At 39.4% G+C, this 16,983-nt stretch overlaps 1 protein-coding gene across 6 annotated transcripts in view; it reads right to left on the reverse strand.

Annotated features, from left to right (window-relative positions):
* The window catches only part of osbpl8 (oxysterol binding protein-like 8), a 119,817-nt gene that overhangs the window by 50,374 nt on the left and 52,460 nt on the right, over positions 1-16,983 (reverse strand). For 4 of the 6 annotated variants that reach the window (XM_074697873.1, XM_074697870.1, XM_074697871.1 and 1 more), the window contains 2 exons: positions 9,040-9,076; positions 6,416-6,586 (listed from right to left, as the gene is read on the reverse strand). In XM_074697873.1, the coding sequence (XP_074553974.1) occupies positions 6,416-6,586; positions 9,040-9,076 (208 nt within the window). The remainder of the gene's footprint in view (positions 1-6,415; positions 6,587-9,039; positions 9,077-16,983) is intronic. The other 2 variants (XM_074697875.1, XM_074697876.1) reach the window with 1 other exon arrangement.

Raw genomic sequence — 16,983 nt, forward strand, 5'->3', positions numbered from 1 at the left:
TTCTTTTAGGGTACGACTTAGAAGAAAAATGTCCCAAGGTCAAAAGTTGACAGGACAAAACGCTCAAAAATTCATGCCACAATCCCGCTAGCATCAGCTCAACATTGTGTCAGTCCAGCAAAGTTTAAAAGTGTGCGGCCAAAGCAGAGCTCAGGCCCTGCAGAACAGAGATCCCCCATCATCTCGTCTAGTCTTCCTTTACCTCTTCGAAACCTACAGTCCATATCTCTGATTCAAGCCTCGTCCCTCTTAGCCCTCAGGCCTCACGGAGCTCAGCCACTCATTGGATGAGGAAGAAGAAACGCTGGATTGCCAGTGGCTGAGGGTGCAGATAAGACCGGCCCCCTCCATGTTGTTACGCCGTCTGGTGGAGCATAATCCCTGAGGCTGAGCTTAAATCCATGATGACCCCACCTGCTCTTTCTCCCTCATGAAGCACCTTGCTTTCCACCTCTCCACTCAATCCAATTCAGTTTCTGTATTCTCCAACTCTCAGGTCTCTCAGACTGTCTGTTTCACATCTTTCACACATACACCTCTCGCCTGCTAGCAGACTGTGTTTACCTGAAGAGAGGACAGCGAGTCAGTGAAAGGCTGTTAAAGCAAGAGTGTCTCCAAAGCCGATTGAAGAAGCCTTATCAAACAACCTCTAGGGTTTATTTTAGTTCATGGTGAGTCATAAAGAAAAAAAAAAAACTCAGCTGGCAGCTAGACCCCAGACACCAGAGTTTGTCTGTGCGTATGTGATGATGCAACAAAAAATCCAACTCCTCTAAATAATTCAAAGCGTCAGCAAGATTATGAAAGCACTCTGCAGACTAGTTACACACAAAATTTTTACTATAAATAAGCACAAGCTTGCTTTTTGACTACAAGTAAATCAGTTTTTACAAAATTTAGATTGATTTAGATGTGAAATCTGGACTGGGGCTTTGTTTTCATATGAAGAGCATCTGTGAGAAACACCTCAGTGTTTTAAATTTGCTGGAATGAATCATAGATGTCTTACTTGGCATACATGTTTTGGCAAACAGATGAACCCTGGGAATAATGCTGTGTTCCATTTACACAGGAACTGGGAAGTGGGGAGTGGGATGACGTCATCTCTGAGTTAGAAGCATTCCAGTCGCCAAGTTTGAAAAACTTGTCATAACAGCAAAATTTCTTGAAATAAAAATCAAATAATACTTTGTTTTCAGCTGATTTATTGCTACAAACACCAGCTAGAAATTCTTAAATAAACAGAATGTAACAGGAGCTTAGTTACTGTTTACACCCAGGGCAGCCATCTTTGATTTTAAACTCAGGTGGTGGTGTGGCTCCCCTGAATCCCCAGTAAGGAGTTCAGACTTCAGGGGGCATTCAGTTGAAATTTCCCATTTAGAACTTGTAAATTCCGACTTGCGAGTACAAACGAGTGCATAACTGTTACCCAACTTCTTCAAGCTGTGGCTTGCAATTTTTTCACCAGTCTTCCTGTCTCATTATTACACTGTTATTGCAGCTGCAAAGAGTAACTCATCTTGTTTCTGTCTAATAATCTATTATTAATCCATAGTATTTCCTGCAACATTGAGTAGTTTCTCCTGCACTTTGAACTTCTTAATCTCACATTCATAAGCTGAGGTTTTATCATTTCAGAGTCCCGACGTAACCCAAAAGATATTATGGGGAAAAAAGTGAAAATCATACATTAACTCATCCAACCCTGGAGGAGTACACAAACAGACAGTTCATATGAACCATATGAATGACACCTCCACGGGTTCAGACTAGGGATGTCTTGATCCGACACATTGATCAGAGATGCATCGATCCGATCTGGGTATCAGTGCCCGATAGCTTGCATCACTGTTACCCACTGACTTCTTCCAGCTGTGGCTTGCAGTTTCTCGTCTGTGACACAATCCATTAACATTCATACACTTATAATTTAAATAAATATCAACTTCTGTAATTCCATATGTACAGATTCCCCGTCTTTTTTCACAGTAGGGCATGCAGGTCATTATTTCGCACTGGTATCAAATCAGTATTTGTATCGGTCGATACCTAAAACCCAGATATCGGTATGGGAATCGGGACATGAAAAGTTGGATCGGTGCACCCCTAACACTGATCAGTATCAGTGCCTGATATGGTTATTTGTTGAGGATCAGATAGTATCTGATTTTGTTATGTGATTGGGACCAATCCAGTTTTCACATGTTTTCAGCACTGTTATGCTTTATGGCTGCTGTAAAAAAATCTGCACTGCAAACATGTCCACTGTGTAGGACTACTTTTGGAAAGCAATGATAGTAAAACAGCGTCTTGCTACATTTTTAAAGTGAGTGTTCCTTAAGGAGGTACCAACAGGTCTCACGTTAATACAACAAATATGATTCATCATTTACAACAGAATCACCCTACGGAGTACAGGATCAGAAGTAAAAAAAAAATCTGTATTGGGACATCCCTTGTTCAGACTGTTCCAGAGGATCTGTGCTTTCCTTTCGACAACCAAACAGAATGATTGCAATACCGTCTCTGTTTCTCCTCCTGAAGATCAACACTTCTTCATCTGGCTGCTGCTGCTGGGCGACCCACATTGCTACTGCAGACTTGACAGACTGCGTGAGTCTGGCCGTCCATTAGTGTTTGTGATGCTGTGTGCATGACATGAAATATATGGCTGAAGTGTGGAAATCTGAGATTGACACATGACGAACCAGGTGATCAGTGATAACAGCCAAACAGGCTGAAAATCAACCAGTGCATCTCTACAGATGCTGTAAGACTCATAATATGTTCTACTTATTTTAACACACAACAAAACTGTCTTTGGGAGGATTATTTGGCCATGCGAAGATGGGAAGAAGTGTTTCTGAGAGTAATTATTCTTGCACAAATAGGGTCTGTTGGTGACATGCACTTGAAGAAAAATGACTCAAATGAGCAGAGAATATTCCAAATCAATCTTTGTACCCTGGCTGTGATTCGTCATCACAGGATTCTAATTTCCATCTAATGAAAACTAAACACGTCACTGCAGCAGCCATAACCTGGTGAGTCTGCAGTCAGAAAAACACACAGCTGAAGCTTTAATTAAACAAAGCATTAACAGACCAGGACCATACTCTGAGAGCCACACACCGTCATCACAATGACGCATGACCGAGGGCTACTTAAGGCAAAACATCAGTTGCCATGGAGACACATTCTTTTGCTGCATGGAGTCCTGGGTCAGAAAAAAAAAGCTTTCATGCTGTCTCAATGACACTTTTTTTTTATAGACACAGCCACCAGACAAACAACATCTTTTTATGCACATGCACCATCATCATCATCATCATCATCATCATCATCTTGCGCTGATATGGTTCAACTGGAAGAGCGCTGTGAATAAGCAAAGCCAAACAAAGGTGGTCTTGAATGCCAAATCAGTGTGCTGTGCATGAAGACGAGTGTGATTCCTGATAACCAAACAAAACAAAAACAGAACTCAACACAAAAATGATGTTAAAAAAATAATAATAATATTTTTGAATACCTGGAAAATGATCTTCCTTAAAAGGAAAAAGGGGATGGGAAAGACATGTTTTACCTTAACCTGCACAGTTTTTTGGCAGGAACTGATAATGCATAAAATATGCAAAATTAAAAAAAGACAAAAAAAAGAACAATATAAATTTCCAAATGATGAAATGATCTCTCAGAGAGATTAGGACCAGTGACGGCTGATGTGCACACGTGATCCAAACTGATGGTGTGTGATGAGGGGTAAATGAGTACAGAGTGTGACATGTTACATAGCTCAGGATGAATGTGTACTTCTATGTTGTGCTTACTCCCTCTTGTGGCAGAAAATAGATCCCAGCTCTCATAAAATAATGAGAGGGAACAGAACACAACATGTGACTGTGTAAAAATTCACTGATTGTGATTTAAGACATGTGGTTTTTAACTTGTAGCACTCTATTTGTCAGTTTTTTAGATCAGGTTTTACCAACATGTCAGAATAATTTATTTAGTGATAATCAGTTTACCCTCTGCCCTGCTGTCCGCCTTCTTGATTACTCCCATAGGTGAAATAATCATAAATGAGTCCTGGCTCTTAATGATTTATTGAGTGTAAACAGAAGTTGATTGGTAAATGGGACAATAATGTAATCAAAATATGACTTAAAAGATAAAGAACCAGTTATAAAAAATCTGAGCTGTTATATGAGCCATGTTTGAAATAAACAGCAAACACTGTAACCACTTCTTGGTTCCTTTAAAACCACAAAATCCAGTCTTAAACATGCCATCCTGGATTTCACCTTTACTTTACAGTTTAAACTCAATCTATAAATTTATGTTTTCCAATTGGAATGTTTCCATGTAAAAGTGAGCTTTTAAACACCTCGATTACTTTTTGTATCTTCTGAGTAATCTCTTTTTATTGCAAAGTTTCTGGCTTTTTTGTCTGACTGATTTATTATTTGAGTTAAATGTGTCAGTCAAAAATGAACATTACTGGAACACTTGAATACAGATTTGGCTATCAAAAAATATTCCTTATTCTGTTTATCATGGCTTGTTTTTGTTGTTCAAATCTTTGAATTTTGCTAACCAGAATGTAAACTTTGAATTTAAACTTGTGCTTTTGTTCAACCCTATTTTTAATGCTCTTATAATTTAAACCAGTGTTGGAGGGGATGGGATTCTTCTTCTTGCATTCTTACACAGCATGTTTAACATCATCAATGACATCATCTTTATCATTTCTGAACACAAATGATGACATCTCATCATATCTGGCATTTCCAAAATAAATGGACATGACATGACCAGCAATCACCGTGTGCTTACTCCACAGAACACATATAATTTCAGTTGCAACAGCATACAATCCACAAGGGGGCGCTCTAACACCAGAACATAGCAGAGGCAGCACAGTGATGTAAGACCTGTACTAAACCTACTGTACCCTCGGGCTTATTTCTCGACAGCCATACAGCCTCTATTTGATTTGTTCCTAATCTGCAGAATGAGGCTGTCCAGCAGCGTTGTTACACCACAATGACAAGACAAAAACACTTTTCAACCAGAGACAGAATTCAACGGCTGCTTTAAATCACAAATCTTCAGGGTTACAGGGTTAAAAAAACAGTGCAAAAATAAGATGTAGTTGTGATCATCTCCCTGCAGATTTGTGGCTTTGCATCAGTTGACAGGCAGGCAGAGAAACACTCATCAGCTTGTGTGAGTCATTGTTTGTACACCAGGTCTGTCTGGGAGAGCTTATGGCTAAACATAACTGTGACAGCTGTCCTGCGGCTACAAAATATCCAGTGTCACCACTACGTGCTGAATGGTCTGAAAGTGTTATCCCAATTATTTGAATCATCAAAATCTGGAAAAGCATAAACAAATTTGTATAGAGCAAGACTGTAACAGTTCAGAGGTTCAGTGTGTCTGTTTAGGTAGAAAAGGTGTGTTTGCCTTTGAAACAGACTGATCTTGTTTTGTTATGATGCTCTGATGAAGCGCAGTTTATGTTCAGTGATGCTCAACAGCTTGACCACTTTCAAAGGTATGTGTTAGCAACAGAAAATGAAACATGCAAGTGAAAAGGAACTCTCTGTGTTTTATTTCTTCTCACTACTACACTTCGTCAGTTGGAGTAGTGTTGTCATAGCGACCTAGTGGCGTAGATCAATCTGGTCCTGGTAGACCCCACTGGGAAGATAAAAGTAGCAACTCAAAATAACCTGTAACCAGCAATATTGGCGCTGATAATCTGACTTTATAGTGTGGATTATGATTAGGCATATTTCTAAAAGGGAAACTTTTTCAAGATCACTTTCAAACTCCTTGCAGCCCCTTTGAAGGATCTTTTAGACCAGCCTTTCTCATTTTTTTTCAGACCAAGGACCACTTATCCTCCCAAAAGAATCTTGTGGACCACCACGAGCTAAATAGCCCCAGAACAACACATTCTAGTTTTACCTGATGTAAGTGCCCACACATTGAAGTAGTTCCAGGCCTGTTTACATGCCACGTAAGCAGCTCTGCAGCTCAGGAAGGGACATAATCGCACGACTCAAAGCATTGGTACTGAAATTCGTTTTCAGTGCTTTTATGAACCCATTTTGTAGATTTTATTGATTTGTGTAGAAGCCCTACAGCTTGCACAAAAAACCCCGCAATTTCCTCACACTCATCGCGGACCACTTGGAGGAACTGGCGGACCACAATTTGAGAAACGCTGTTTTAGACAATATGATTAGTTTGTTTTTGTCTGCAAATAAACCACAAAGAAAATTGTTTTAACCAAATGAACAAAAACTAATTTTTACCGAATAGACTTTGACCAAGTTTATTTTGACTTTTTTTTTTATCAGCAACGCCCGTAAACTCAGTACTGAAGATGTAGTTTGTATCTTACCGTGGCTGTAGCTGACCCCTGGGCTGAGGCTGGAAGGAGTGGCAATGTGCTCCCTGTTGGGTGTTTGGAGGCCTGCCTCCTTCTCCCTCTCCTTGTCCCGCTCCTTCACCTGGCGCTGGCTCATCCTGCCTGGGGTCAGAAGGATGGTCTCATCCCCACAACCTACAGCAGCTGAATATAGAGTAAAAGAAAAGGGGAGGGGCATGGAGAAGGGAGATGAAAGACATCAGAGCAGAGATCAGAAATGATGCGATCTTACTTCAGAGAACATTGAAAAACAGCCACCTCAGCTGTGTGCATCACTTTGTTTCATAACACACTGTAACTTATATAACAATTATTTTCAGACACATTTTATGATTGGAAAAAGAGGGTTTAATAAGTGCTGATAACCTCAGAGTGTGTGCTCATCCCTTATCTCATCAAACGAATCAAGCTGATGGTGCATTCCTCCACACTTTGACTGACAGAGGACCAGGACAGACTGATGTATCTTTCACTGACCAGACACATGTCAGTTTTGTTTACTGGTAGCTCCAGAAATCACTGCAAGTGAAGCTCATTATTTAATGCTTTTTATACTGAATATGTTTGTGAGGAGTGGAATTAATTAATTACTTCCTGTTTTTCAAACTTACTAAACCCTTTTGATGAGGGAGTGAAGAAAGAAGCTTTGAGTATTAGAGTTTTTAGAATGAAGTGTTACCTTATCTCATTCCCCCCACTTTAAAGGTTATTCTGACTAAATTACTTTCCTTTGAGCTGGCTTTTAAACAGGCCCCCTCTCCAAATTCAGCAAAGAAGAGTGAATGAATACATTTATTTACTCATCTCTTCAAAGAAAAAAAAAAGAAAGAAGATTGGGAGCAGCTTAAAAAGTATGCCAAAGTAGACGAAGGTCTTCACACCACACATTAGAAGATTATAAAATGTTTAACTGCATTACTTGATCATTTAAAATGTTTCATCCCCAATTTATGTTGCTATCTATTTATTCATAAATGGAATCATCATATTGGATTGTTTTTGTGCTTAATACGATTTTTAGTTGGTTTGGTTGTTTCTGTGTGTCTCATAATGAAAAGCACACAGAGAGCGCAGACCTCCACCAACCATATTGTGATTGTCATGCAACACTTTAGTCCTACTTTAATGTTATACTCCCTTTCAGCAGACTGTCTGCTACAATTTGGTGTTAGTTGCAGGTTTTTATATAATTTGTTACCTGACAGTGTTGTCATATTCTGGATCTTAGTGTCCAGAATATTGCCATGATCTGGATCGTACTTTTACATCTGTCAGAAACTATGGTGACCTTGTCTTGTACTGTTTTGCAAAGCAATCCGACCATTTATCGTGGAGTAATATACACATATGGTGAAAACGGCCCTATCTCACAATGATAAAGAATGCTTTAAAAAAGATCTGGATCCAGATAGTGATCTGTATCACCTCCAAAATTTAACCACTTCTTCCTTATCTCATTTTAAACATTTCCTGAAAATTTTATTCATATCCGTTCGTTACTTTTTGAGTTATGTTGTTCTCAGACAAACTCCCCCAAAAGGCAAACTTCATCTAAAGGTATACTTCATGGCAGACCTGTTGTATTGATTGACCATTATTATAATAACACAGAAAAACACAGTGAGATGTTGTTGATGGTTGTTTTCTCCACAAAAAAAAAAACACATTTTTAACTCTTCACTGATATGTATTCCAAATGAGAAACCAATACATTGCAGGTTCTGCATGCTGATTTGTGCTCACACACTGGGGCACATTTGGTAACAAAGATAAAGCCTAATCCGGATCATAATCCAGTGCCTGTCACTCCTGCCAGGTAGCAGGTTAGATGTTGTTGATCCAGCTGTGAGCAGGATGTACTGAATGCTTCTGTGGACCCTGTAGTTACTGTAGATGCTCTTATATTTTGACAGCTTTTCAGAGAAGCAAAGAGGGCAGAAGACACAGAGACAAAACTCAACTCAAGCCAATTAGACTGTGCGTAGTGAAAACAAAATCAGACCTGTCACTTTCTTTTTAGTTCTCATTCCTTCATGTTTTGGTTGGCTTCTCTGTTTGTTTCACTCTAGAATGGCAGATTTTGAAACATCTTTTTGAACAAATTAAAAATGAAAGTGACAATATTTACTAATATTTTGTGCACTATAAAACTTATTCACTGTGAATAAAACTGGACAAATGCTCCAGTTAAAAAGAACTGTTAAATGAGAGAGCTGTTTTTCTGATATTATTTCTAGTCAGCTCCCCAGTCCAGATGCCAAATGAAATCAGTGAAAATTAAATAAAAAGATTAGATCACCAGTAATTTCTAATTTTGAACTCTGCACGCTCATTAGAGAGCATTCATTAGAGAGCCTGACTGGTAAACAGCCTCTGATTGGTCCAAAATGAGGCACAGTGGATTGGTCAATTAAAGCCGGAGAATAAAATCTTTCACACACATTTGGGGGGAAATAAAGATTTAAATAGTTGCACTACTTGCTGGTTTTTGACCCACCAAAACACAGTTTTCCCAGAAGCTCTAAATTCTGCCCCGAGCCCTTCCCCTGACTGTATGAACTGCCTTTAGAACTAACTCTTAAAGGTTACTGGCTTACCGGAGGTGGCATGGTGCTCTCTCAACTCTGCATGGTGCTAGCAGGGGGAAAAAGGGCGGAGACAAAAAAAAAGAAAAGAAAAAGTGGGGACGGCAAATGTGAGAGGAGGGGGAAAACATCAAGATAACAGAGAGTGGGAGGGATTGAAAAAGTGTGTCAGAGAGTTTAAATTCAGATTAAAGGAGGGGAAAGGAAAGGAGTGCGTCCACCATGTGTTGTTGACCAGATGTTGGCAGTGGTGGTGGTGGGTTGTGCGTGACAGCAGGATGGGCGGTAGTGGTGCAGCATCAGCAACAGCAGCAGCAGCAGCAGCAGGAGGAGTGGGTGAAGCCGCAGCCAAACAGGACGACATAAAATAATTACAAAAAAAAACAAACAGAAAAAGAGGAGACAAGAGACAGAAAACAAAAGAAAAACAGACATTAGTTTAACCAAAATGTCAACAGAAGACAAAACTTGACACAAAACTGGCAACAGAGCAAAACAATGAGAATGGTAAAGAGAGATTATGTGATGCAGAAAGACATTACAGAAACACACCTGTTCTAGTATGAGGAGTGAGAAATGTACATATATTTTGACTGACCTTGATAGCAAGATACAGTAAATATCAATTCATCTTTGGGATACAGAAGTTGAGGGTGATTAACATTTCAAAAAGCATTACATTTAATGTTTGCATCATCTATCCATGGGAGAGAAGGACAGTGTGAGTGGGCATATTATGTAAAGAGGAGAGGCTGGATGATCTCTGCAATGAGATGGAAAACTGTGAATTAACAATCATACACTGGAAGATGACACAATTCCAACCGTGGAAAGCAAACAGTAAGCAGGACGTGGAAAGTAGATACTGCCCAAAATGAGTAGATGCTGGGAGTGGACATTTCAGGGAAAATTATCAAGATTGTCATTGGGAAATTCTCAAAGAGTATTCAAATAGAATAAAAAAAATAAAAAAGGTAAAATAAAAATAATTTAAACATATTTCCTTTCCTGGCTAACTTCTGAAGCAGCTCATTTTGTTATTGAAAAAAAATGAAATTTCAACCATTGATTGAATGCAAAGGTAAACTCTCAGAAACACAAGAAATTAATCACTAGGGCTGTGACGATTTTCTATTCTTGCGATTTGATTCCATTACAATTTTTGGGGTGCTATTCAATTTAAATTGCGTTTTTTCAATATTTACGATTTTTTGCTTTTTTAAACACCAGACCATGGAAAAAAAGTTATTAAATGATGATGATGTCTACAGACTATATCAGGAGCCATATTTTCCCATAAAATGCACATCACGTAGTTTAGAGAGAAAAGTTTCACCCTCTGCTGGAGAAAAGTGGTATTTTTTTTCAAATCCAGTTTATAAACAAAGACTGAAATGAAGAATTTGAATTTGAAAAAAATATATATTTTTTGACAAAAAATCCTGATTTTGATATTGTCAAACAAAAAATCACAATATATCGATTTTTATTTTTTTTCACCCACCCCTATTAAGCACAGCTAAACTGAGTCTTATATTACTTTAATGTTAGTAATCATGATCTGAATGTTGAATTGGTTGAATTTCTTTCTGACTGTTTATTAAATGATGATTAACCCATTCCTTTCATGGTGGCTGATAACTTTTCTCTATCTAATCTTTAAGTTGTCTCACGTTTATCCCCTTTCTATAATTTAAAATAAATAAATAAATAAATAAATAAATAAGTAAAATTGTTGTTGACTGGAACTCCTGTCTCATTTCTTATACTGCAATGAGATTGAAAACTAATCTAATTAAAAATCTTTAGAAAAATGTTTTCTAGATGATGGGTTTTAGTGCCATTTAGAGTCTTACTATTTTCATTTTAGTGATTCTGTTGAAAAATGTTTAGCTTAAACCAAGAAAACAGCCACAAGAGCTCCCATTGGCCAGATGTAGAGCTCAGTTCCCACAAACATTACCCTCCACCTGTTCCCGAGTACAGCAGACAGCAAGGGTGCCCAAAAGGCAAAAAAGAGTAAACCAGATCCAACACAACATCCACGTTCACTCTCTAAGCACAAACACTGCTGTCCTCATGAAGACCTTCGGCTTTGATTTCAGGTTTTCATGGTTTTCAGACACACTCTTGAGGCACGTAAGGTCATCCGTATGTCTGCAGCGGACAGCACACTAAACTGACTTACAGCCATACCTGGAATAACGCCTGATGCACTAATCTGCCGTCAGACAACACAAACCCACAGGCAGCTCAGTAACAAGAAAGACAGAGAAAACAATGCCACTGATTGGATATTGCCCAGTTAATCAGGAAGTGGGAATCAAAATCACTCAGTTCTGATTGGTTCGAAACCTTAGAGCCACAGTCTGAGAGGATAGACATCACTAATAGCTGCTTATAATAATAGGGAGAACGGATTAGGAAACTGTCACTGAACGTCAGAGGTCGATTAACAAGGCTTTGTGGTGAAGCATCAACACACTGGTTTTCTAATTTAATCTTGGCTCAGCCCGTTTTCTCGCAGTGGGACACACTGTACAAATCACTGACCTGCAGTCACGGGAGACGCAGAGGTCAGAGGAGTCTGTAAGAGGAAAACTCGATAGATTCCCAGCGAATGCTAAAAATAGTCCTGGGAATCCTTGCTCCAATCACGTTTTTTCTAAGCTGTTTAATAACACTGACTAGTCTCCTTCCAAAGTCAAACTTTCCAGAAACTCTTAGAGCTTTAGGAGGATGGCCCATGAAATACTCAAAACAAACTGGCCGTGGTAAAGAAGTATGTCTTCGCTCCTCCTTGCACAATCTGTGCTTAAAAATAGCAAATGGCTGTTTTGATGTCATCATGTTGAAGCTCACAGCTTGTGGTTGCTTCACATCAACAACAAGCATATTGTGATTGTCACCAACACTTGAGTCCTACTTTAATGTTATACTCCCTTTCAGCAGACTGTCTGCTACAATTTGGTGTTAGTTGCAGGTTTGTACCATAATTTGTTACCTGACAAAAATTATGATGATCCAGTACATATTTCATATTCTGGATCTTAGTGTCCAGAATATTGCCAGGATCTGGATCATACTTTTACATCTGTCACAAATTATGGTTATCTTGTCCTAAATTGTTTTGCAAAGCAATACGACCATTTATTGTGGATGTATATACACATATGGTGAAAACAGCCCTTTCTCACAATGATAAAGAATCTTTTCAAAAAATCCTGGACCCAGACGGTGATCCAGATCACCACCAAAATGAAATCACTTCTTCCTTATCCCATTTTGAACATTTCCTGGAAATTTTATCAAGAATTGTTTGTTACTTTTTGAGTTATGTTGTTCACAGACAAACTCTCCCAAAAACATCCATCCTGGAATACTGCTCTCAGTCATCAATTCTTCTTTCCAGCTGTTCAATTTTCTTGTCCTTTTCTTGCATCAGAATCTTTTGTTGTTTGATTTCTTCCAATAAAAGTTTGAGGCCTTTTTATTCTGTCGCCACATTAGTTATTTCCTGTGACATGAAGCTCAAGGATTTCTTGATCTCCTCAATATCTTCAGCAAATTTCTTAGTGGCCATTGCTTTCACAATGCTCCGCAAATCAGATATGCAAGCAAAACTTTGTCCAGGCTCCCCTCAGTATCTTCTTCACGAACATACCCTCCTTGAAGGAGGTAACCAAATATTCCTCAGGGAGTGATGACCAACTCTTCAGACGTTCAGGTGGTGCAGCAAAATTTCCTTTTTAAAAGGATACATTATTTTGTTTTGTGTATAGATCAATAAGTAAGGCAAGTTGTAATATTTTTTTCATGCAATATTAGCTAAAACTAAAGATTCTGGCTTTTTCAGGGATGTCTTCAAGAGGCGAAGAAAACAACTTTGAAAAATCAGATAAATTATTCTGATGTGTCCCAGAAAGTTTTCTTATCTACACATGGATTGATCTCTGATGACACAGTGTCAAGCAGGTTCAAATGTGAGATGGGGTCGTGAAACACTAATAGCAGGGTCATAAATTGCCTCAAAAATAAAAAAAATACATTAGCATCCATTAGTTTAAAACAGAAAATGTTTGAACTGTTTTCAACATTTCTTTGTTGCTACAAGGTCCCAAAAGCTACTAAGCCAGGATGATAACAAAATCAGTGGCAGCAGATTCATTATGAAACAAAACGACAAACACACATAGGTAGTCAAAGTCTATATCAATCAGATAAATAAAGTGTTTTTTTTGTCTTGTTTTGGATTTTTCTATTAGTGTTTATCAAACGGTAGGGGTCAGCAGTCTCTGGTACCACCATATTGGGAGTTGCGAGCTGAAAAGTTTGGACAACTGGACAACATGAGTGCAACAAGCACAGACACCTTTCTTGCTAAAACTCAGTGTCAATAACCGAGACAGGCTTAACCAATCAAAAGTGATGTGCAAACCCTCTGTGGATGCTCACCTGGTGATTAAGCCTGATTAACGATGCAGATGAGTGTGTGGGAGTAGAGCAGACTGACAGAGAGACAAAGTGAAGAGCTATGAATAATCTCAGAGTGTCACTTAAAAAAAATAGAAACTATGACAAGCTGTCGGATAAGAGATTTATTGGCACAGTGAAATTAAAGAGACACAGCTGGATCTTTCCATGTGGCAGGCCTTGATTTGCATTTCAAAAGCTTTCTTGCCTATAAATTGATAATCACGCTGTGGGGGCTGGTGTGTGACTGGGCTGATGAAGGGATGGAGGGGTCTACACAAGAGAAACCAATCAAATGAGTCCATTCTGACCCAAGTTTGACTCATTCTTGCAAAAATGTCAGAGAAAGAGAAGAACTAAGGAGGATGTTTAACTAGGATGTACTATTAAGAAGGCATTATGACCTACTGCAGCCTCTCAGCAGAGGGAGCTCCACATCTTTGCCTTCGCTTTGAAGAGCTGTCCTGTTGCTTATCTCTTGATTTACAGTATAGATTTGACATAACTTATTAGATGGGCTTGAAATGTGCATATCTTACAATGTAGAACTCAATCAGTCTACATTTTTCAAGATTAACTCATTCAAATCCTGAAAATGTGACCCTTGAGGGAATTACTGTTGCATTTTGAGAGCTGAATAGGAGAAGACTTGGCATTAACATCTTAATAATCTCATAAATTATGATTTCCTATTTTACATTAAAATGAAAAAACCCTGCGAACATCCAAAGTGACTTTAAAAGCTGTGATGTGTTTGGGGTAAAGACCTGATTCAACAGGTCGGATCATAGACACTGGGAAAGATGGCAGTTGACAGTTGTGCTGATGCTGATTTTCCATTTCCACGCAGATATACAATTTCTCAGTACAGCGCTTATCTTTAGACTGGCACTGGACCTTGAATATGTGCAGTAAGTGTTAGCCAATTCCCATACAAGTGCAGATAAACCAGAGGCGTTGAGCAAGCAGTGACACCACAATGCTAGTTACAATGACTCGGCTGAAAAGTGACGTCACCAACAGAAAATACAGAATAAACAGGGACATGGCAGGTCCTGTTATGAAACAGGATATTGAGCAACCTTCAGCTTGTTGTGTTTTTAAAAGAGTAAAGTCAGATGATATGAATCAAAGCAAACAGACCCACGACAGCTCATAGTGTGACCCTGGCTGCAGATGATCATCTCTCTCAGGGTAGTGTATTCTCCATTTGGGGACTGCAAGGTGAGTTTTAATGGGATTTTTTGAAGTGTGCATTCTGGCGCGTTTGTCAATCCACCACTCTCATCATCATCTGAAGGTGGAGTGTGGGCGCACATTTCTCCTTGGCAAAGAAGCTGTATATCAACACAAGGTGACATTTTGCTGTCTGGGGTCTGGCAGTCTGCCTTTTTATCTGGCTTTCAGACCAAAGCTAACAGCCTGCTGCGTCTATGAGGTGACAAACAAGGGTAGAGGAGGCAACACTGAACTATCAGTGAAATGTTTCTGTTTGGAGCACAGACAGTAAGCAAACACAGGGAAGAAGAAGGTCTTAGACTTTTTTTTTGTTTTTGCCTGAATAAATAATCACTGTACCTTCAGCAGCTAGGTTTTATCAAAACAGTTCATTTTTTTTTTTTTAACTGGCGGCTCCTGGATGGAACTCCTGAAGCTGATAAGCTAACCGCTGGCACGCTAAATAACAAGCAGAAAACGTGCGGTTGCTGGTCAGTCTCCAAATTTTTTTTTTGAGTGTTTTTTATTTTTTCAAGTTGCAGCCTTTTGTTTTTTTTTGAGGGTTATGTAGCTTTTATTAAATTGAGACTTTTATTAGAGAATTTTCTTGATATTTTTGACTTCATATGAAAGTGCACACCAAAGAGAACATGAAACCAAGGGGAGAGAAAGAGGGGGATGACAAGCAGCCAAAAGCCAGGGCTGGGATCAAAGCCTGGTCCAGACTGAACTTTAATAGTTAATGCTCACCAGGTGAGCCACCTCACTTAAGATGTTTTGATTAAAACCCAGGAAAGCTTTAACAGACCAGTTTCATTCTGAAATTCTCAGATTATGCTCTGGAGCAGTCTGTTCTCTGACAGGACATGTTAAATCAAAGATAAAGGTGAAAGCTATCTGATTAGCTTCTACAACATCCTCCAGTTCAAGTTCCCCAGCTCAAACACCTCAAAGTCCAGCTGAGTTATTTTCCAAATAGATTCTTGCCAGAAGTGGTGCCCTGCTGTGCTTTGATGAGCTGGTACTACTGTGTTGTGACTTGTTGGGGAAGTCGATAGGACAGACACAGGACACAGGACAAAGACCCAGACACTGTTCATGAAACCAAAAGCCCAAGCTAAGCCTAAAATAACTAGGTTGTTGAGTTAAAAATAAGTTATTTTGTTGCAAAGGAAAATATTTTCAACCACAGGTAGTTCAGTTACATTTAGATACAATGGTTTGAGCTGACTTTGACATAAGACACGAGGAGCTCTCATTGACTCCTCAGTAAGTTTTTAAAAAACCCATGTAGATGCAGAATTTGATTCTGACTGGGCAAAACAATAAATAAATAAACACCAGGTACAACCAGATCACACACACAACTCACCAAATAAATCTGCATTAAGGCAAGTCTAAGGGGAATGTTAGTGTCCATCTCGGGCCAGTCTTGAAAGTGTGGAACAAATGAGCAGGTACAAATGTGAGTAGCCCAAGGAACAAATGGACCATCTATGATTGAAGCAGCATCCTGTCCTGCAATCCAGGCAACAGAACTAGAAATGCAGCAAAGCTACAATACAAGGTCACTCAAACCATAAGAGGTAGTGATAGTAGCAGCAAAGACTTCATGCTTCAAAGGATAAGTTCGGTTAATACAGCTTTTACATTGTTTATAGAATGAAGTAGAACAAAATACTCACCCAGAAGGTTTTCCTGATCTAAGCAGTGCTTCGGGAGATATTTAGATCCAAAATCATGTAGCGGACGTCCGTATAATGGGATCCATTGGGGCATAGACAGCGGCGCTCCTGAAACTGCATTAATCGTCCAAAAACTTGTGTTTTTCACCAATATTCCATCATGGTCCGCTCCGGGTTAGTCCTCTGCTGCAGTCTGTATCACTCCAGACAGCGCTGTGTGGCTGTAATGACCTCTGGACTGATGAAGACTTTGTTTACGATTGCCCCTCCGCGCATGCGCAGTGCGGCTCATTGTTTCAGGGGAAGACGGCAGGCTACATGACGGTGCGCGGAGGGGTAAACGTAAAGTCTTCGTCAGTTCAGAGGTCATTACAGCCACAGAGTGCTGTCTGGAGTGACACAGACTGCAGCAGAGGACTAACCCGGAGCGGACCATGATGGAATATTGGTGAAAAACATGAGTTTTTGGACGATTAAAGCAGTTTTAGGAGCGGCGCTGTCTATGCCCCGATGGATCTCATTATACGGACGTCCGCTGCACGATTTTGGATCTAAATATCTCCCGAAGCACTGCTTGGAT

This window comes from Halichoeres trimaculatus, unplaced genomic scaffold (assembly GCF_033239565.1).
Source record: "Halichoeres trimaculatus isolate MK-OKI-2021-1 unplaced genomic scaffold, fHalTri1.1 fHalTri1_scaffold_21, whole genome shotgun sequence".
In the NCBI taxonomy this organism is placed as follows: domain Eukaryota; kingdom Metazoa; phylum Chordata; class Actinopteri; order Labriformes; family Labridae; genus Halichoeres; species Halichoeres trimaculatus.